General features: G+C 41.4%; 1 protein-coding gene across 1 annotated transcript in view; it reads left to right on the forward strand.

The window, feature by feature from the left end:
* Positions 1–22,591, forward strand: part of LOC121571447 (oxysterol-binding protein-related protein 10) — a 98,393-nt gene that overhangs the window by 46,394 nt on the left and 29,408 nt on the right. The window contains exon 7 of the mRNA XM_041882906.2: positions 2,150–2,280. Coding sequence (XP_041738840.1) covers positions 2,150–2,280 — 131 coding nt within the window. The remainder of the gene's footprint in view (positions 1–2,149; positions 2,281–22,591) is intronic.

Genomic DNA, 22,591 nt, shown 5'->3' on the forward strand with positions numbered 1-22,591 from the left:
CATAGTGCATTAATGTTTTCCATACAACACCCCTGGCTTGCAACACAACCCATTTCACATGCATGCCTGTTTTCAATGAAACACTCTCTGTTTTAGGTGCTACTTCTGTTTCTGGTCATGCACCATCTTCATTGTGGGACTTCCATCGCTAAGCTCACAGCTATTCACTGTCTGCCACTGCGATATCGTCCAAATTTGATCAGGGAGGTCAAACTGATTAATTCCTGAAATTGATGTTTTTCTTTCCCCATAAGAATGGACAGCTGCAGCGATTTTCCCTACAATCCCTCTCTCACTCTCATGATCATCCTGAACATCATCCTGAATAACAGCCCAAATTTCATCACATATAAAAAATATTTAATGTTTTATGTTCATACAAAGATATTTAATTACATTCCGTCACTTCTTATTTTTGCTCCTTTAACTAATACTACAATACATTTATTGTAACTCGACTAAATACGTAGAGAAAATGCAACAAACCAGGGACCTCAGCAATGCAAAATGCTGGACCTCAGCAGTGCTGCCACTTCTTATACAATACTATCTCCTATGTGCATGTCATTTTTTTATGGAGGATACCATCAGCTATAGTAGGGTTTGCTGCCCACACTACTGAGGCCTCTGCCTGTCAGAGCAACAGAAGTTGAGCTGAGTCGACTGGCGAGGTGCCCAGGGTTTCTCTACCTGACAGAGGCAGTATCGAAGCACTCTGTCAGGTAGAGAAACCCTGGGCACCTCGCCAGTCGACTCCGCTCAACTGGTCCCTCAATAATGGATACGAGAGAGTAGAGAGACGCGGGTGCATTAGAGTTAACCCAATTTCAACTGGAATGGAATTTTAGAAACAGGGTCCTTAGCAGCACTCTACTTACAGGGTCTTGATTGCATTGACTTGCATTAGGTAGGCTGCAGCCTGTGTTTGAGCTCATCATAATAGATAAGTAGCTGAACTTGAGCTTTGTGTGGGTGTACACTAATTTTAGACCTGAATCATGTGTCAAGGTGGGCACTGCAGAGCTTAGCGTCTCTCCTTTGGTCGGTTATTTGTGCTCATCAAAATGGTTAAACAACTGAAACAGTCCCATGTCGCTGATAGATCATGTTACAAAGATTTGGCCATACACATGTAGTGTAAAGGTGGGCACTGAATGACATGCAGGTGGAAATGGAACAAATGAAATACACAGGTTACAATTACCTCATCCTCTCCATTTCTAGTCCTTGATATCTGGGATGTCATGAATTGTATTAACAAACAAATAATTCACAAATGTTTCACCTCAAATCATAGGCACGAACACAACACAAAGACATACCTTGTTAATATCCTCAATATATTCATACAGTATGTACACTACTAGTCAAAAGTTTAGACACCTACTCATTCAAGGGTTTTTCTTTATATTTACTATTTTTTACATTGTAGAATAATAGTGAACATCAAAACTATGAAATAATACATATGGAATTCTATAGCCTCATTGCAGCAGTCATGTAAATGGTGTAGTTTTCAATTGAAAAGACATTGCCTTCAGATTAATAGTACTGCAATAGAAAACTATTAATCAACCTCCAACAACAACAAACAAACATTCTCACAAAATAGTAGTAACAAAACAATCAGACTGGTGACCCTAAGGAGAAGGATTGCTCACCAGTCCTGCAGGCTCTTTCAGAACATTTTGTTTCTCATTTTGAGCTCCGAACACACCGCTTTTTGAGTCATAGATTCTGCAAGTCAGCGCCACAAGTCCATCGTCAGTATACTCACACATACACTCAAATTCAATTTCCTGTTGTCTCTGTTTGGCAGATAGGTTCACCTGGATCACCCTAATATCCCTATCCAATATTTATCTCTAATGTTTTGTGTTTAAAAATGAAAAGCTTATCTGATTTCAAAAGAAAATAGAGAATGATGTGGATAGTTCATGTGCTCCCCCCAACCTCACTACCATCTCCTTCCTGAATTCCTTCTCTGCAACAACAACCTCATAGCAGAGCAATCAATATCAGTCAATCAATACAAATCAATGAAGCTTGAGATCTGGCCAATTGCTCATAGATCCCAGCTGTCAGTGTACCCCCTTAAACATGGTCAGAAATCAGTTGGTTCTGACCCTCTCATATGCTCCCTTTGCAGATGGTGTTCCTGTGTGGAGTGTACCAAAGTCACCCTCGGGGGAGCACCTGAAGAACGGCGGCCCGACCCCGCTACGCTCTGCCGAGCCCTCCCCAGCCCTCAGGAAAAAAATCCCTGCCCATGGTGCTGAGGTAAGGGGATAATTCATTTTTTCGCTTTCTCGCTCTCTCTTTCATGATCTCTTTCTCTCGCTCTGCATAAACCATAATTACTCTCCATGTGCAGTATACTCACATCTATTAGGATGTCCCTGTGCATCTCTGTACACGTGTTTTTGTCATGTGGTGCTTTTACACTTGAGCAAACAGCATCTTTGAAAAATTCTGAGTATGTCCCCACCTTACCTTAGTCATGTCCTGCGTCAGAGCAAGGAGACGAGAGACAGTCTCAGAGGATCTGCTGTGTAGTGGGTCCCAGAGACAACTAGAGCCAAAAATGAATGTTTAAAGAAGTTTAAAAAAACATGTATCTTCACACATTACTGCACATCATTTGCATATCAGATGTGCTCTTATTATTTTACCATGATGGTCTATTTTCAGGCATTTCCTGATAAGTGTAGTGCAGTTCTCCAGTCCTAATTAAAATGAATGATGTTTAATTGCTCTGCATATCTATATTCATAAGTTGACTTTAGTATGGGTACAGCAGTGCCCATAGCATCAAAATACTGATGCTTAGCCAGGTGCATGGAATATGTGTAAAAAAATATACTTCATCAGCACTGCCTGTGGCTATCTTTGTGCTTCCAAGTTCCAACTGTGGCTAAAAGATACAGTTTATCTGCAATCTCCTTAGCATGTGGTTGAGTATGCACCTACTGTTGTTTGTGGTAGGATGTGCATATCTGCTTAGAGCATTTAAAAAAAGACAGAAAAGGCAAGCCTGTATGATGCAAATGAAAGACACTTACTGAACATTTACATGTAATATACAAAAGTAGGAGCAGATTATTTGGCTACAGTATGTAATCACATTTACTGCTTAGAAGCATTTCACTGCACATGGTATTAACAATGAAAATATGAAATGGCCATAAAGATCAAGACTCATGATGATGCGATTGCGTTATTCCTCTCTTGTGAAATTCCATTGCAGTGACTGTGTTGCTCAGAGGGGTGTAGGCACTCAAGGCTTCTGAAAGTTTTAACAGTGCTGCTGTCAAATAAGTGGGTCACAGAGTAAGGAGTAGAATTAGAATTGAGTAGATCCCAGGAGGATGCTTTATAAATGCGGGGTTACAACGCCGCATGTAGTTTGCAAAGCCAGGGTTGTGGGTTCGTTTCCCATGGGGGACCAGTATGGAGGAAAAAAATGTATGCACTCACTAACTGTAAGTTGCTCTGGATAAGAGCGTCTGCTAAATGACTGAAATGTAAATGTATGACTGGCTGTGTCTAGACTGTATCAATGATAGACAGCCAGGTTTGTGTGTGTGGGTGTGCAAGCATAGGGCGTGAGGGGTATTTCCTGGTCAGGAAAACTGGCCATGAATATCCAATAGAACAGTGGAGTTATTACAATGTCAAAGAAATCGCTTATTATCTTATTATTCCATCACCACAGTTTAATGATATTTTACATTCAGAATGAGACCAAGATTAATGATGATATTGTCTCCTCTAACACATTAGCTGTCATGCTAGGTCATAATAACCCTCTCAAATGTTAAAATGATAAGATTACTTTGTCATAAATTCTTGTCATTACAGATGAATTCTAGCCTTATAATTACCAGACTGATTACCGCTGCGCTATCATATCCGTGCAGCGTTTAACGTAAACTCACGGGATCAGGTGACTCACAAGGCTAGATTAATTAAACATGCTAGGTCATAATAACCCTCTCAAATGTTAAAATGATGATAACATTACTTTGTCATAAATTCTTGTCATTACAGATTAATTCTAGCCTCATAATTACCAGACTGATTACCGCTGCGCTATCATATCCATGCAGCGTTTAATGTAAGCTCACGGGATCAGGTGACTCGCGAGGCTAGATTAATTAAACACCCCATGTCAGTACATCATCTCAATCAGCATACACAATGAGGTTGATGCGTGCTGAGAATAATTGCAACACGGACATCATGAGGTTACAACAGGTACAGTGACTTGCGAAAGTATTCACCCCCTCTTGGCATTTTTCCTATTTTGTTGCCTTACAACCTGGATTTAAAATGACTTTTTGGGGGGTTTGTATCATTTGATTTACACAACATGAAGATGTAAATTATTTTTTCTTGTGAAACAAACAAGGAATAAGACATAAAAACAGAACTTGAGCGTGCATAACTATTCACCCCCCCCCCAAAGTCAATACTTTGTAGAGCTACCTTTTGCAACAATTACAGCTGCAAGTCTATTGGGGTATGTCTCTATAAGCTTGACACATCTAGCCACTGGGATTTTTGCCCATTCTTCAAGGCAAAACTGCTCCAGCTCCTTCAAGTTGGATGGGTTCCGCTGGTGTACAGCAATCTTTAAGTCATACCACAGATTCTCAATTGGATTGAGGTCTGAGCTTTGACTAGGCCATTCCAAGACATTTAAATGTATCCCCTTAAACCACTTGAGTGTTGCTTTAGCAGTATGCTTAGGGTCATTGTCCTGCTGGAAGGTGAACCTCCGTCCCAGTCTCAAATCTCTGGAAGACTGAAACAGGTTTCCCTCAAGAAGTTCCCGTATTTAGCGCCATCCATCATTCCTTCAATTCTGACCAGTTTCCCAGTCCCTGCCGATGAAAAACATCCCCACAGCATGATGCTGCCACCACCATGCTTCACTGTGGGGATGGTGTTCTCGGGGTGATGAGAGGTGTTGGGTTTGCGCCAGACATAGCGTTTTCCTTGATGGCCAAAAAGCACAATTTTAGTCTCATCTGACTAGAGTACCTTCTTCCATATGTTTGGGGAGTCTCCCACATGCCTTTTGGCGAACACCAAACGTGTTTGCTTATCTTTTTCTTTTAGCAATGGCTTTTTTCTGGCCACTCTTCCGTAAAGCCCAGCTCTGTGGAGTGTACGGCTTAAAGTGGTCAACCCTGATCATTACATCTCCATAACTTTGTCCCTGACCTGTTTGGAGAGCTCCTTGGTCTTCATGGTGCCGCTTGCTTGGTGGTGCCCCTTGCTTAGGGGTGTTGCAGACTCTGGGGCCTTTCAGAAAAGGTGTATATATACTGAGATCATGTGACAGATCATGTGACACTTAGATTGCACACAGGTGGACTTTATTTAACTAATTATCTGACTTCTGAAGGTAATTGGTTGCACCAGATCTTATTTAGGGGCTTCATAGCAAAGGGGGTGAATACATATGCATGCGCCACTTTTCCGTTATTAATTTTTTTGAATGATTTGAAACAAGTAATTTTTTTCACTTCACCAATTTGGACTATTTTGTGTATGTCCATTACATGAAATCCAAATAAAAATCCATTCAAATTACAGGTTGTAATGCAACAAAATAGGAAAAATGCCAAGGGGGATTAATACTTTTGCAAGGCACTGTATTATAAACCAGACTTGTAATTTAGAATGATTGATGTGGGTCTGTGGTGTAATCGCTTAATGTGGCTCTGTGGTGATATTTAGCGAGGATGGATTCTCTGTACTTTTTCTTTGTAATAAGTAAAACATTGATAATAGGACTGACCTCCCGAGTGGCGCAGTGGTCTAAGGCATGTGCCACTAGAGATCCTGGTTCGAATCCAGGCTCTGTCGTAGCCGGCCGCGACCGGGAGACCCATGGGGTGGCGCACAATTGGTCCAGGGTAGGGGAGGGAATGGCCGGCAGGGATGTAGCTCAGTTGGTAGAGCATGGCATTTGCAAAGCCAGGGTTGTGGGTTCGATTCCCACGGGGGGACAGTATTAAAAATAAATAATGTATGCACTCACTAACTGTAAGTCGCTCTGGATAAGAGCGTCTGCTAAATGACTAAAATGTAAAATGATCCATGCTTAAGGCAGTTATATTGGGCCAAAAGCCAATCTAATTTTTTATTGTGACAACTGTTTAAAAAAATGATATACTAGGCCTACAAATGTAGGTATACTATATATACTAAAGTATGTGGACACGCCTTCAAATTAGTGGATTTAGCTATTTCAGCCACACCCGTTGCTGACAGGTGTATAAAATCGGGCACACAGCCATGCAATCGCCATAGACAAACATTGGCAGTAGAATGGCCTTCTTAAGAGCTCAGTGACTTTCAACGTGGCACCGTTATAGTATGCTACCTTTCCAACAAGTCAGTTAATCAAATTTCTGCCCTGCTAGAGCTGCCCCGGTCAACTGAAAGTGCTGTCATTGTGAAGTGGAAACGTTTTTGAGCAACAACGGCTCAGCCACGAAGTGGTAGGCCACACAAGCTCACAGAACGAGACCGCCGAGTGCTGAAGCGCATATTGCGTAAAAATCGTCTGTCCTCGGTTGCAACACTCACTACCGAGTTCCAAACTGCCTCTGGAAGCAACGTCAGCACAATAACTGTTCGTCGGGAGCTTCATGAAATGTGTTTCCATGGCCGAGCAGCCACACGCAAGCCTAAGATCACCATGCGCAATGCCAAGGGTCGTATGGAAACGCGTTCTCTGGAGTGATGCATCACGTTTCACCATCTGGCAGTCCGACGGACGAATCTGGGTTTGGCGGATGCCAGGAGAACGCTACCTGCCCCAATGCATAGGGCCAATCGCCCATCAGTGCTCGACATCACTCATGCTCTTGTGGCTGAATGGAAGCAAGTCCTCGCAGCAATGTTGCAACATCTAGTGGAAAGTCTTCCCAGAAGAGTGGAGGCTGTTATAGCAGCAAAGGGGGGACCAACTCTGTATTAATGCCCATGATTTTGGAATGAGATGTTCGACGAGCAGGTGCCCACATACTTTTGGTCATGTAGTGAATGTACTTAAATAGTCGCAGAACTTTGCTAGTGTGGCAGAGTTAGAGAAGAATTAGAGAGTCTGGTTGGTCTGGTTAGAGTATGTTTTTGTATTACATGCTGAAAAGTTTTGGAAGTCTGCTTTGTTGAATGCCATACAGTAAATATTTCATGTGAGTTCATGGGTCAAGACTTTCGGTCCTGTGTATCTGGACTAGACTGTATCTCTAGAGTCTTTGTCTATATATCTAAATGTACCCATAGGTCACAGAAATGGAGTCCACCAAGAACAATCACAACTTGCAACTTTCTGATAATTCAACCAGACTGTGTGTCTAGACTAGCAGCTAGCAACTCCTCCAAGACCCCTTTGTTCTGAAGTGTGAAATCAGAATTTCATTAGCGGGTCTAGTACTGGAGTGGCCTGTCGAGGAAGAGGGCAGATAGGAGATGGAGCGAACTGCCAAGGCTCATTAGCCCAGCTTGACACAGACTTTTATCTTCTAATGATAACTGACACCATCATATATTCTCTATTCATTATTCTCACCCCAATCAGGGAAGACAGAGCTTCTGCCATCTTCTGCTTCTGCCTTAGTAAGGACAGAAGTAGAGAAGGAGATTGAGATATAAGGAAAGGATTCATCTAAATTTATGTTTTTTAAAAACTTTTTTGGGCCATTGAAATATAGGTGGCGGATGGATGTGGTGGATAGAATGATTGACAGGGTAAATGTGCTGCAATAAACTTGGAAGAGGTCAGAGGAGCTGGTGTCAAGCCTGCCACCTGGTGGCTTTGAAATAGAATGTAGCCACAGCATACTTCTTTGCTGAGGTTATTTTTACTCTATGGCAGCCATACTCAATATAGGCTATGCTATGGCCTACAGTAGGACATATACATGACTGTGTCACAGCAGATGTGGTTTGATGGCTCTTAAAGGCAAGGAGATTTACAGAGGGACCATGCAGTATGAATCTTTAGTCCTTTCACACCTTTACTAGTCTGTGGCATTGCCTTTGTAACCCCATACATACACAAGCCAAGGTTAAGTGGATAGCTCTTGGAGTTTGCGTACACTTTTGACTCTATGCTTCTTCTTAATTTAAAGCAGCATCAGTATCATTCGACTTGCTCATCTGAGTCCTTCAGGAACACAGAAGCAGTAAAAACATGGCGTTTAACATCAGTTCTTTATGCGGTCTGAAAGAGAAAGCATCTCATCGTCTGGCAGGGGGACAGAGTGTGCAGAAAGCAGGTGGGTTTATGCATTTCCAATACCCCTTGCAATCCCTGACAGGTATAATACAATAGCCCCTGCATCACTAGTCTGTATGCTAGTAGAGGAATAATGACAGCTATTTCAATACTTACTTTTGTGGTTTTTACTTTGATTAAACGAGAAGTTTCTGGGCCATTTCTAACACTTGCATGGCCATTTGTTAGTACCCCAGACAGTTTCTAGGTGCGTTGCTTGAGTATTTTGATATAGCCCCTCATAGACATAGAAACCCCATTCAACGCCAAAGTACATCATAAATACCTTCCAAACACACTGCTCTGGCCTCTCATGACCACAATAGTCCTTGAATGACTTTTACACAGTTTCAACTGATCCCAAAGTGATCACTGCACATGGACAACCGCAGCTGGTGAATCACTTCAGGCTTCGTATTGACACCATAATCAGGATGTCGGATGGCCTGCAGCCATGCCTGACACAAACCTATATTGCGGACAGGAAAAGAGTGAAAATGTGCAGTATATTTGTATCTGACAGGGATATTATTGCACCTGTGTACAATGCACCTAATTTTGGCCAGATATTCTGCCTACTTACTTCCCTAAAGTTACTCAGCTACTGCCTAGTTAAATAAATAAATAAAATACTTGAGTACTATTCACCTACTACTTTACTTCAGAGATTGGAAAACACTACTAACCGCTAGCCTCGCTACTAGTACAAGCTATCTCTTTGTTTACTTCCTGTCATCCTGACTTCCTTTCTTGAAGACCAATAGTATGACACTCCTTCGTCCCGCCTCCTGTAATGATCAATCTTAGAACCACGAAGAAGAGTATCAATGAATTACAGACGATATGGAAGACCTTTGCGCTGGCACGAAGTAGGTCTTTGTTTTTAAAATACTTTTTACATTAAAAAAACACATTTATTTGCCTATTCAATACGGAGACACCAATTGTTGCTTATGTAATGATAAATACACATCGTTTTTAATGCATTTTAGGTAATTTCAGAAATGTTTCATTTACAGAAATACAGAAATCTAAATAATCAAGCAATGGACCTAAAAACTGTCTGGGGTACTGACAAAAGTACAGGCAAGTGTTATAAAGGGACCAGAAATGTTTTTGGGTGAACATCCCCTTTACCACAGGGTATAAGATAAAAATTTAACTGAATATATTGAGGCATACATTGGCTTTAGCACTTGCATTGACAGGCTTATTACATTTACATTCACCAACCTACACCTACCCACACATCCCTCACACATTGCACTTGGACCTATACACACTTTCAAAAATACATTCAGGGGTTATTCCTCTCTCCAGTAGAGGGTAGCAAAAGATGGTGATGTGAAGTGTGAATGAATGGATACTGCCAAGTACAAACGTGAGATGTCATATCTTAAACAACATTCACTGTGTAGTTGTCATGGTAATACAGTATATACCGTCATTAAGGGAGTAAAAAGAACAGAGCCTTAATCAGGTTTAATTTCTGAGAGAAACAAAGCAAATGTATCTTCCCCCGTAAGCAAGATCCCTGTCAGAAAACAGCATAACACGTCACAGCCTCTTCATCAGCCTCTTCCCTCTACCATCTTTCAGACAGGTGGGCGGGTAGAGGGATCCACTGTGAAACATCCTGAGTACTTTATCTACCCTCCTTATTAAACTCTCTCAATGCTCCTCATCACTGAGACCTAATATGACTCCTGCCAATTAGAAACACATCCTCGAAGTTGTTTCACTTCAGTCTCACTTTAAAGCACCGACACCATCTCCCTCTCTGTGTTTAGAATGCTCATTACTTTGGCTGAGATGGCTCTGAGACTTCAGAGAGACTTCACAACCCACTTTGTCTGACTCTCATTTAGATTTTCTCTCTGTTTTGTCTGTCTTCTGAGAGAAAGTAATTCGAGATTTGGTTCTGTATTGTGTTTTGACAGCCCTGTGTTTTCAAAGGGGTTGAGGGGGAGATGTTTCTACGCTAATCCTCTAGTTACGGGATTGAGTTGTTGTTCAAATATGGGGTGCTTATAGTTGTAACCTGTACAAGTGTGTGGTGTAAAATGCTATCTTTATGTATTCATTAATCTCTCTTGTGTGGCTTTCTTCAGATTTTTACGTCAGAGCAACTAGGATTTGGAAATGTCAAAATGTGAAACTATAACCTTACATAAATGTTGGCTTGTTTGAGACATAACATAGAGTTGTGTGGGAGAAATTGAAATAATTTTCAGTTCAGCTGCCATGAGCTATCCAGGGTCCTGAACTCTGTACTTGTCATGATGAGTTGTGTGATTCCAATGAAAACCACAGAGCAGCACATAAGGATAAAAAAAAAATCATATTGATGAGAAAAGCTAGTCTAAAATCATTATCCCAAACTATCGGCCACATTAATTTGAATCGTGACATTGGGAGAAACTAATGATGAACTGTAAGAAAATAGGATTCAGTCCAGTGTAATGTCTTTGAGCTCTCTCTCTCTGTGCATATGCACGTGTGTACGTATTGTGCAGTCAAACAAGTGTGTGTGTGTGTATGAGCAAACAGTCCCCTCATTAAATGCCTCCCTGATGAAAACTCCTCATGATTATTTATAAATGAAGAAGCTAGGCTTTGCTCCCAGCTCTACTTGCCTCAGGAACATATTTGGGAGGTACTGATACTAGCTAGCCCAATTTACATGGGCTTTGATCCAGTCAATGCATCCGTAATCATTGTAGATCTCATTCTAGTCTTGGCATTGGATCTGTTAGATTTAAATGCAAATATGGCCTAGGTTTCAAATACATACATTTTGCAAGTAACATGTCCCTGTGCATTTGTTTTTGGCCGTTCTGTATGCACGTTGGCACTGGTCTGTTTTGGTTGGGTAGCAGCCTGTGCTGTTTGAGGTTGCAGCTTGGACCTGTGGTCTTGACAGGGCTGCTGCCTGTGGAGAGTGGAGACTGAGAGGAGAGTGCATCTTAGGATAGCAGGCATTGATGGTGGGGAGAGGGGGATGAGCGGGGTAGTAGCAGCTGGGAAGGAAAGTCCTTGGGAAGAAGAAGAGTGGCAAGCGTGTTGGTGTTTTTAGATGTTGTATTTGACCTGACACGCTGACCAATAAGGCAGCTTAAAAACGGTCAGTGTAATGCATATACTGTAAAACAGAAGAATAAAAAATGTCTTTACATTTCAACATTCATGCAAGGTTGTGAGGCAGACAAGAGTAAGGGTGTGAGGATGGGAGATGTGTGGGGGGACTGTAATTTTGGAGAGAAGATAGGACTAGATGGGAGGAAGAGAGAGATGTGTGCGGTGAGTGCGTGCGTTCACGCTCTGTCTGGATGCTTTTCTCAGGTTCTTTTTGTAATTATCTTTTTATTATTATTTTATTTTATTTTAACAGGGGTTACATAGACAACCAAACAAAGTGCACCACACAGACTGAGTACCATAAAAGGAATAAGGATACAGCAAAACATTATACAAAAAGGCAGTCATAAAATAAAATTATAAAATAGGGCGTTTATGGGAGGTTTTCTACATAGGACCACAATGGAGATCAGATTTTCCAAAATGGATCAGATTTCTGGTGTAAATCAAAGGTAAGTTTCTCTAGGGGTAGAATAGCAGAAGCCTGAGAAAGCCACATCCTCGCAGATGGTACTTCAGGTGTGGACCTGAAGTACCATTACTTTTGGATAAGTAAACAAGGGTATTGAACAGACGTTCAGGGTCAAACACAACGTTACAATCAAAGTAGAGTAAATATAAATTCAGTCAAAGCAAATTGTCTACCCATGATCTTCTGGATGTGTAAATGAATATAATTCCAACAAGAGTAGATTCTGCTACAGTGATGCATTGGAAAACATTATGTGGAGGACAGGTGTAAAGTAGGTTCTATGAAAAAAAGTAGTTATTGTATGCTTATGGAGGTGCGTTTGTGCTAGACCCTTTCGCAGATAGAAGTGCAGTCTTCCTCACCGAATGCATGTCCAATGTCTCTCTCCCAAACACATCTCAATGCATCATAGGGTGAGGCACTTCTGTTCAATAAAATAGAATATAAGTCTGAGATTAAACCTCTCCGAAAAGTATGATTCGTAAATAGTTTTTCAACTTTAGTAATTTGAAAACTTAGTTTATCCACTTTCTTCTGACCCTCTACGAAGTGTCTAAATTGTAGGTACTTAAACAAATATTTGTTAGGGAAGTCAAAATCAGTTTTTATCTTTTGGAACGATTTAAGAGTGTCCTGAGTAAATAAAGGTGTAAGTTCAGCAATACCCTTTATCTTCCAGTCCAGAAGTCCAATACTCCTTATTTGTGGGGAGGAAAGTCAGTATTAAAGGCAATCGGTGACCAGAGTGATACTGTATATCAGGGGTGTCAAACGTCCGGCCCACGGGCCGGATCAGGCCCGCAAACGGATTTAATCCGGCCCGCGAGATGATTTTGAAAAAAATAAAATAAAATAAAAATAAATAATAATAATAATAATTTTGTAAAGTATAAAAATGCGCTGCAATTTTTCAATAAAATAAACTGCTGTTCCAATTGCGTCCACTGGATGGCGCAATAGCAATTGTGTTAAGCAAGCAGAGCAAGTAGGTCAAGCACGTGCAGCCAATGAGCTACTTTGTTTTGCCCGCGATATTTATTACGGCTTCTACTTTTAACATTATGTGCATTGGCACCCTCATTGCCCCAATATGTCTCTGTCAAAAAAGAGAAAAGTGGACGCAGAGTGCAGAGTGTTCCAAGAAAAATGGTCATCCTATTTATTCACGGAATTGAATGGGAAAGCTGTATGTTTGGTGTGTTCAGAGCATGTTGCAGTGCTGAAAGAATATAACCTTCGTCGCCACTATGTGAGTCTTCATGCCGACAAATATGACAACTTTCAAGGACAGCGGAGAGAAGGTGAATGAACTGTTGGCGGGTCTGAAGAAACAGCAGTCTGTGTTTACTCACAGCCGAGACATCAGTGACGCTGCAGTGAAAGCTAGCTACCTCATTGCTAATGAAATCGCAGTGGCTTCAAAACCATTTAGTGAGGGTGAATTTGTAAAAACATGCATGATGAAGGCAGCGGAGATTGTGTGCCCTGAAAAGCGGCAGGCTTTTGCAAATATCAGCCTGACAAGAAACACAGTTGCAGACAGGATTTCCGATCTTTCAGTGGATTTGGACAGCCAGTTGAAGCAAAAAGTAAAGTCATTTATTGCGTTTTCGGTTGCAATTGATGAAAGCACGGACATTACAGATGTTGCACAACTGGCCATTTTCATCCGCGGAGTTGAAGATACATTGACCGTCACCGAGGAGTTCGTGGAGTTGGTGCCGATGACAGATACAACGACAGCAGCTGATATTTTTACCGCACTCGTCGGCGCGGACTGGTCCCGCGCTGTCAGCCTGGCTACAGATGGTGCGCCCTCAATGATCGGGAAAAAAGCAGGCGTTGTGACAAAGTTCAGAGAGAAAGTGCAATCTGCAAATGGAGGACGTGATTTTTTGACTTTTCACTGTATTTTGCACCACTAGGCTTTGTGTTGCAAGTCCTTAAAGATGGATAACGTCATGAAGGTGGTCATCCAAACTGTTAATTTCATCCGATCCAGAAGCCTGAATCACCGTCAGTTTGACAGCCTTCTCAGAGAGAAAGACCACATCTATGGCCTGCTATACCACACTGAGGTAAGATGGTTAAGCCGAGGTGCTGTGCTGAGGCGTTTCTTTGATTTACGAGAAGAAATTGAACAGTTCATGGAAGAAAAGGGCAAACCAGTGTTAGAATTTCATTCCGCAGAATGGATGCAGGACCTTGCATTTATGGTGGATGTTACAGAGCACCTGAATAACTTGAACAAACAGCTGCAAGGGCGCAAAAAAGTTGTCACGCAGTATTATGACAGCATACGTTCTTTCAAGTTGAAGCTGTCATTGTGGGAGACGCAACTTGCCGGTGGTGATGCAGCTCACTTCCCTGTCTGAAAAATGTGTGCGCGACCCAACATGTGGCAGACATGAAGCGGTTCAAAGATAAAATAACGGGACTGTTACAGGAGTTTGAGCAACGCTTTCAGATTTATGTTTATATGTTTTTATGTTGATGTGCTATTGTTTTTAATTGATTTTATTTTATTTGTATATTTAACCTATTCTTGACTCTGTGGTTCTTGCACTTGTTTGGGGAACAGGATTTCATTATTTTTATCTACATTTCTGCCTGAGAAATGACACCCTGATATAGTTCTGTGATCTGTGATATACTTCTGTGAATCACTGAGGCATTGTGTGTTTGTGTGTTCTTTGTCCTCAGAACTTTCAAATAACTTGAGGTGTTTTATGATTAATAGTGATGTTGTGCTTTTGGACACTGTCCTCAGGCTCCAGCTTTATGTTTATATGTTTTTATGTTGATGTGCTATTGTTTTTAATTGATTTTATTTTATTTGTATATTTAACCTATTCTTGACTCTGTGGTTCTTGCACTTGTTTGGGGAACAGGATTTCATTATTTTTATCTACATTTCTGCCTGAGAAATGACACCCTGATATAGTTCTGTGATCTGTGATATACTTCTGTGAATCACTGAGGCATTGTGTGTTTGTGTGTTCTTTGTCCTCAGAACTTTCAAATAACTTGAGGTGTTTTATGATTAATAGTGATGTTGTGCTTTTGGACACTGTCCTCAGGCTCCAGCTTTATGTTTATATGTTTTTATGTTGATGTGCTATTGTTTTTAATTGATTTTATTTTATTTGTATATTTAACCTATTCTTGACTCTGTGGTTCTTGCACTTGTTTGGGGAACAGGATTTCATTATTTTTATCTACATTTCTGCCTGAGAAATGACACCTGATATAGTTCTGTGATCTGTGAAACAGTTCTGTTAATCACTGAGGCATTGTGTGTTTGTGTGTTCTTTGTCCTCAGAACTTTCAAATAACTTGAGGTGTTTTATGATTAATAGTGATGTTGTGCTTTTGGACACTGTCCTCAGGCTCCAGCTTTATGTTTATATGTTTTTATGTTGATGTGCTATTGTTTTTAATTGATTTTATTTTATTTGTATATTTAACCTATTCTTGACTCTGTGGTTCTTGCACTTGTTTGGGGAACAGGATTTCATTATTTTTTATCTACATTTCTGCCTGAGAAATGACACCCTGATATAGTTCTGTGATCTGTGAAACAGTTCTGTTAATCACTGAGGCATTGTGTGTTTGTGTGTTCTTTTTCTTTAGAATTTTCAAATAAACTTGACGTGTTTTATGATTAATAGTGATGTTGTGCTTGTACTATTTTGGACACACTGTCCTCAGGCTCCAGGTTTATGTTGTATGTTGATCGTATTAAAACAAAGAAAACAATCTGAAGTTGTTGTTTTTAAGTTATATATACCATGATTTTTCCGGTCCGGCCCACTTGGGAATAGATTTTCCTCCATGTGGCCCCTGAGCTAAAATGAGTTTGACACCCCTGCTGTATATGGTCTGGAATCTGCAAGTATATCCTTGCATCTTTCCAAGCTAAGAGTGTATTATGGACTGTAAAATTGTTAGATAAGGCCTGGATCTTTTCAAAGCTATTAATAAATGGGACGGAAGCTATTGCTCTTGGATGACATGCTATTGATTCCATCCCAACCCAAAGTGAGTCGCGTCTGTCTAGGCACCAACTAGTCATGTGCTTGATTTGAGCAGACCAGTAATATAGTTGCAGATTTGGCAAAGAGACCCCTCCTAAATCCTTAGGCGTAATTAGTTTGGTAAATTTGGTTCTAGGTTTCTTATTGTTCCAGATATATTTAGAGATATTGGCATTCATTTTCTGAAAAAAGGACTGAGATAGATGGCAGGGGATATTTTAGAATAGATCATTTAGCCAAGGAAGGATATTCATCCTGACCACCTTAATCCTGCCAAAAGGAGAGTTTGGTAGGGCAGACCAGTTAACCAGGTCCTGTTTAATCTTTGTGAGCAAAGGCATATCATTTGAAGTGAACAGGTCTTTAAGATTTGGAGTAACATATGCCCAAGTATTTAAAGCCTGCTTCAGTCAATTGGAATGGAGATATCGTTTCTAAGTTGATTGTAGAGGGGATATTCAAAGGTAAAGCCATGGATTTATCCACATTCATTTTGTACCCTGACAGGTTACCATATTCAGATATGATGTCCATTACTGCAGTGAAAGAGGTCTCTGGTTTAGACATGTATAAAGGCACATCATCAGCAAATAATTACATTCTATGCTCTTCGTCACCCACATAGATGCCCCTGATGTTATTACTAGACCTTATTGGCTTTTCCAGTGGTTACTGTATATGACTAACGAGAACAGAGCAGGAGATAAAGGACAGCCTTGATGACAGCCCCTACCAATAGGAAATCTTTCTGATAGCTTACCATTTGTGTTAACTGCCACTGATGGGTCAAATTAAAAAAGATTTCCCTTCACTGGAACTAAGGAGCCTAGCCCGAACCATGAAAAACAGCCCCAGACCATTATTCCTCCTCCACCAAACTTTACAGTTGGCACTATGCATTCGGGCAGGCAGCGTTTTCTGTCGGACTGCAAGATGGTGAAGCGTGATTCATCACTCCAGAGAACGTGTTTCCACTGCTCCAGAGTCCAATGGCGACGAGCTTTACAACACTCCAGCCGACGCTTGCCATTGCACATGGTGATCTTAGGCTTGTGTGTGGCTGCTCGGCCATGGAAACCCATTTCATGAAACTCCCGATGAACAGTTCTTGTGGTGACGTTGCTGCCAGAGGCAGTTTGGAACTCGGTAGTGAATGTTGCAAATGAGGACATGATTTTTACACGCTTCAGCACTCGGCGGTCCCGTTCTGTGAGCTTGTGTGGCCTACCATTTCGCGGCTGAGACATTGTTGCTCCTAGACGTTTCCACTTCACAATAACAGCACTTACAGTTGACTGGGGCAGCTCTAGCAGGGAAGAAATTCTACTGCCAATGTTTTTTATACACCTGTCAGCAACGGGTGTGGCTGAAATAGCCGAATCCACTAATTTGAATGGGTGTCCACATACTCTCTCCATAGGTCTACTAAACCAGATGAATCACAAATGTGTCTAAGAGTATTTTAAGCTCTATGATTCGAGACTGGAGCAGTTGATGATTTATTCAGTTTACCCAAAGTACAGTTAAAATCTCCTGCTATAAACCCATGTCCCTTGAAGGGGTTGATTTAAATCATATCAGACATACATTTGGGGGAGTCTGTGTTCTGGCCATATACATTTAGTATAGTAATATGTTGACCCAGAATATTACCTGTAATCAAAATAAATCGTCCTTCAGGGTCTGTGTCTTGGTGCTCAAATATAAATGGGACATTTTTATTTACAAGGATGGCAGTGCCTCTTTTGTTTGAACTAAAATAAGAAAAATACAGCTAGCCTATACTTGTAACTTTGTAGGCCGCATGTGCTGCACCAGAATCACATGTTCTCTCCTGCTTTATCATGGTTTGAACGATGTGCATAATTCCAGTCCATATAATACATTATTAGCCTACTGGAGCTAGTTTCATTTATTTACCCAAGAGAGCATATATCTAGCTACATCTATGGGCTTTTATGTTTTTCTGTCGTGTGTAAAGTGCAGTAGCCTATATCATAGATGTATTGGATAACGGCGCAATCATTTGGGCTTTTTTGGGCTTGGGCTCATTAAATGTTGTTAATGTAGGGCTCATAAAACGTATTTAATATATGGCTCATCACGTAGGCGGATGCATATATACCTTTCATAATATTTCCCCTAATGTTATTAGCCTACCTCCTCTTTCTCTCTCTATTGTTGCTTCATTCCTTCCTCTTCCATTGCATTTATTACCTGAAAGAGGTAGGCTAGGACATCTATACATTATACAGGGCTAAATATCAATCTAGAACAGGATTATCTATTTTGGATGCAATTTGAATGGAAAGAGAGAAAGACTGCGATATAGTGCTCGTGCGTGCACTGATTTAAAGCAACGATATTTGAGTGATAGGCTGTTTTAAAACTCTGCAGCTGCAATAAAAAAAATCATCTTTACAATTAAAAAACAAGGTGACCCCGAAAGCCAGATAGAGATTGGTAAATTAGACTTGCATTCGGTCTTCATATTACCAGAGCATAGGCTATGCTGCAGCAAATGTAGGCCTACCTGTCACAAGAAAAAAGTTACCATGATCAGATGATAGGTCTACATGCATTGTGAACTGCGCTCCATACTGAGATGGGCTGTCTGTCCCCACCCTGAGCGTTGATTCATCATGCGGAGGCTGTAGAGAACCAATATTTAGACAATGCATATCATTTAACGGTTCCATTTCATGCCATGCTGTTCATATAAATAATTTATTTGAATTTACCGGTTTCTCGCAGTTATTTATCCTGGGAAAATGGAGTGGTTTTGGGTGGTAAATCTCGATAACCGGGTTCCCGCCATTCAACCCTAGAGCGTAGGGTAGCCATTTATGCGCGGATAGTGACTAGCATCTCCATAACGTTAGCATCCGCCATCATGTTGCTAGTCTTCGTCGTGTCTTCTTGTTTAACTATAGACAGCTACAGTACAATAGGTAAAGGATATTGGGACTAATAGTCATCAATTGTTTTAGCCCATCCAATAAAATGTCTAATTGTTTTACCTATAGGCTCAGGAGTGACATAGTTTGTTTTTATAAAGCATCTCAGAGTAGGAGTGCTGATCTAGGATCAGCTTTGCCTTTTAGATCAAAATGAATAAGACTCCTTGGACAAGGGGGGACCTGATCCTAGATCAGCACTCCTACTCTGAGACACTTTATAAATATTGTCCATGAGCAGCTCGCATCTGATCCAGGTCCTCTCTATGGATATTTATCAGTGTTGGAGAGGCAGACAGCGCAGCTCTTTTCCGCCTGCGCTGATCAACATGCCAGGGTGTGAATTCACACTGCTTCTGTATTATCTGTCAATATCCAAACAGAGCGAGACAGCACACTATGAACTGATCCATTTTCTGACGATGCCTCTGGTGATTCTACTCACTGAGTTATTATCCAGGTTGTTATCGGAGAAAGGTTCTGGATGTTTAGCTTCTTTGTTTGAAATTCGTTGAAACTGAAGCAGCTGTTTAAGTGAGCAATTCAGAGACAACAAAAAAAGAATGGCTCAGAACTAATGAAGACGTTGTTTCGGCTGACTGAACACAACAAATAAAATGTCATTTACCACAACAAGGTTGACATCTCACTGTGTTTCCAAGGATCTAATAACTCATTTAGTGACTTTTTCAGCATGTGGAACAGAGGAGAGAAAGCACCTGGGATAGTTATGTGCTGAAAAGGTGAAGGTGAATCAAGGACAGTTCCATTATATGAAAAGGTCAGTGTAGAAGTCTGACGTTAGCACTCTTCCTCTCCATTTGCGGAAGGAATGAGCGAGGGAGGGGAGCAGCGATAGAGGGATGTCAAGACATTCGGCTGAGAATTGGAGGATGAGGAGGATGGGGATGGAGGTGGGTGTTGAATGGACTACTCAAGTCAAGTGGAAGAAAGAGTTAGCCTTTGAAGTGAGAGCATGAGCAGACTTTCCCCCTATCCCAGCTATCCGCCCACACACTCCCCTGACTCCTTGAGCGAGAGAGAGAGAGAGAGAGAGAGAGAGAGAGAGAGAGAGAGAGAGAGAGAGAGAGAGAGAGAGAGAGAGAGAGAGAGAGAGAGAGAGAGAGAGAGAGAGAGAGAGAGAGAGAGAGAGAGAGAGAGAGAGAGAGAGAGAGAGAGAGAGAGAGAGAGAGAGAGAGAGAGAGAGAGAGAGAGAGAGAGAGAGAGAGAGGCATGGGAAGGGTGACAGAAGGGGGAGAGGGAGCTAGTTAAGGAGAGGGAACATGTGATAAGAAAACTGAGAGTGTGGTGAATGAGGAAAGGAGAGAGAGGAAGGATGAATGAAAAATACCTGCAGTGTTGAATGACATACTGTGGGCTATGAGAAATGAGAGAGAGAGAAAAAGAGCGATAGAGATAGTGTGTTTGAAAGCCGCCCACCGTAGCTCCTGCAGAACCAGGGCTGATGGGGTCTCCAGAGCTGCCAGACTGCTGTTTAATTAAACCGGCTGATCCACACCATCATGTATCATATGACAGCCAGGGGAGGGGGAGGAGGCGTATGGGGGAGAGGAGAGGGAGGGGTAGGGAAACACGAGGGATGAGGGGGATGGAGGGAATGGTCCGCGTCAAAGGGTCTCTCCCCCTCCGAGTGGAGTGGGCGGCAGGGAGAGAGAGGCTGAGACTGTGCAGCTGTACAGTACCTTTACGTTAACTCCTCTCTCTTAGACACGCACCAGACTAGGGTCTTTACCACCTCCACCAACACCCCAGCACGTCTCTCTCCAGCTGGACAACTCTGCCTCTGCACAACATTCTCTCAGCAGAACAAGCCTCTCAGAACTATAAAAGCTCTCTCTACAATGGCATTAGAAGAAGCTGAAAGGAGCTTTAACTGAATATAGTTTTAACGGTAGAATTGTGTTCCAGGGATTTTTCTCTTTGTAGTACTCTCTGCAACAGTGAAGCGGGGGGTAGAAACTCTGTTCCAGGACATTGTGGACACCTGGTGTGGAACTGTGTGCCTGTGATCGGTGTGTCTTTCACATATACACAAACAGCATACTGGAGATGAGATCCAGCTGTACTGAGAGCAAGAATGTGTCTTCTCAACCATGCAACGTAAGTGAGGGTGTTTAAAGGTAGACTGTGTGTGTGTGTGTGTGTATTTAGTACGCATGAAGTGGATAGATGTGTTTTGAGGTAAAGAGAGTGAGGTTGCAGCAAGAGGAGCAAATGCTGTGTTTTGCACATTTTGTAGCACCCTTGAAAGCTGTTATGAGTGATGCTCAGTGTGTTTCTTTTAAATATTTGTTTATTGTTTTAAGTGTCATCGTTAAAATGGATTATGACATGATCCATTATCCTGACATACATTGGTTTGTCTGTCTCTGTGATATTGACCAATGGAGTTTCTCCTCTGCTTCCATTTGACCGCAAAATGCAGAATTGTTTTTGTTGCACTGATAAAATCAATGCTATGGACAGAAGTTGATGAGCCATGTAGTGAAGTGCTTTTGCTGAGCTATTTATTCTGTATTCTAGAACATGGTCCATTATAACGAGTAACTGCCTCTGTGGTTTGACCAACTGTCATACCATATAACAGTGAAAGCAGGAACGCTAAAGACTTTGTGCCAAACCCAATCATATGTATAAACCTCCAATTCCATGAAAACAAGTGACCAATTTAGTGATTTGGTAGTCAACTGGTATTGGCGGGCAACAATCTATTCCTATATAGCTGAATGCTTTGGCTGTTTCTGTTGTACAATAGCAGAGACTACATTGTTTATCTTTTTTCCCAGCGTATGTTCCTTGTTAGCAACCTGTAATGTCTACAGTGTTGAGGAGAGTAGACCTGCTTGCATAACTCAAGGGATAGAGGTAGAACTGACCTGACCTCTCAAGCAATTTCCTGTCATTATTAAGAGCCTTTTTAATTAGTTTGTGTGTTGGAATTACATCAGACCTCCTACCTCCTCCTTCTTTTTCTCTTTCAAGCTATTTAAATCCCTCTGCTTCTGGAGCATGCTAGCTCCTGGGACTGTATGTGTGTGTGTGTGCAGAAAGATATGTGTAGCTTGGCTTGTGGCATGCATGGAATTAAATATTCAGGTGACAGAAAGGCAGATTCCTCCATGTGATGTTTCTCTTTGTTCCCTCTGTTAGTTCACTCAATTATGTCACTCTAGGAGTACCTCTGTTCTCTATTCTTAACACAAGTAGAATAAGTTCCTGATATCAGAGTTAGTCATGTATGCATTTACCAAGTAATGGTTCATTCTGTTTGTATAATGCATTACAGGCTGTCATTTACAGAGAACCGTATTCTGTCCCACATTCAGTGAACTTTTTTTGTTACATTTTCTTTTCGTTGCAGTCTGTCACATGTCAGATGCATACGCATACTGTACTGTACATTGTTAGAGAAACAAATATAAAGAGAGGGAAAGTGAAAAGGGAGGGAGAAGGAAGGAAGAGGAGGAGAAGGAGACAGTTTTTGTTGGCCACAGGCTCTGGAGCACTTTCTTGCATTATACATTAGGCAATTTTTTTTGCCCCGAGTAACTGCAGGAGATATCAAAGGCACTAGGGCTTTTCTTTGACCTAGATTGAATCCGCTTCCAGCTGAATGCTGGAACACAAATGGAGGACACAACCCTGTCCACGTTCACTGCACCATATC

The sequence above is a fragment of the Coregonus clupeaformis genome, chromosome 8 (assembly GCF_020615455.1).
Source record: "Coregonus clupeaformis isolate EN_2021a chromosome 8, ASM2061545v1, whole genome shotgun sequence".
In the NCBI taxonomy this organism is placed as follows: Eukaryota; Metazoa; Chordata; class Actinopteri; order Salmoniformes; family Salmonidae; genus Coregonus; species Coregonus clupeaformis.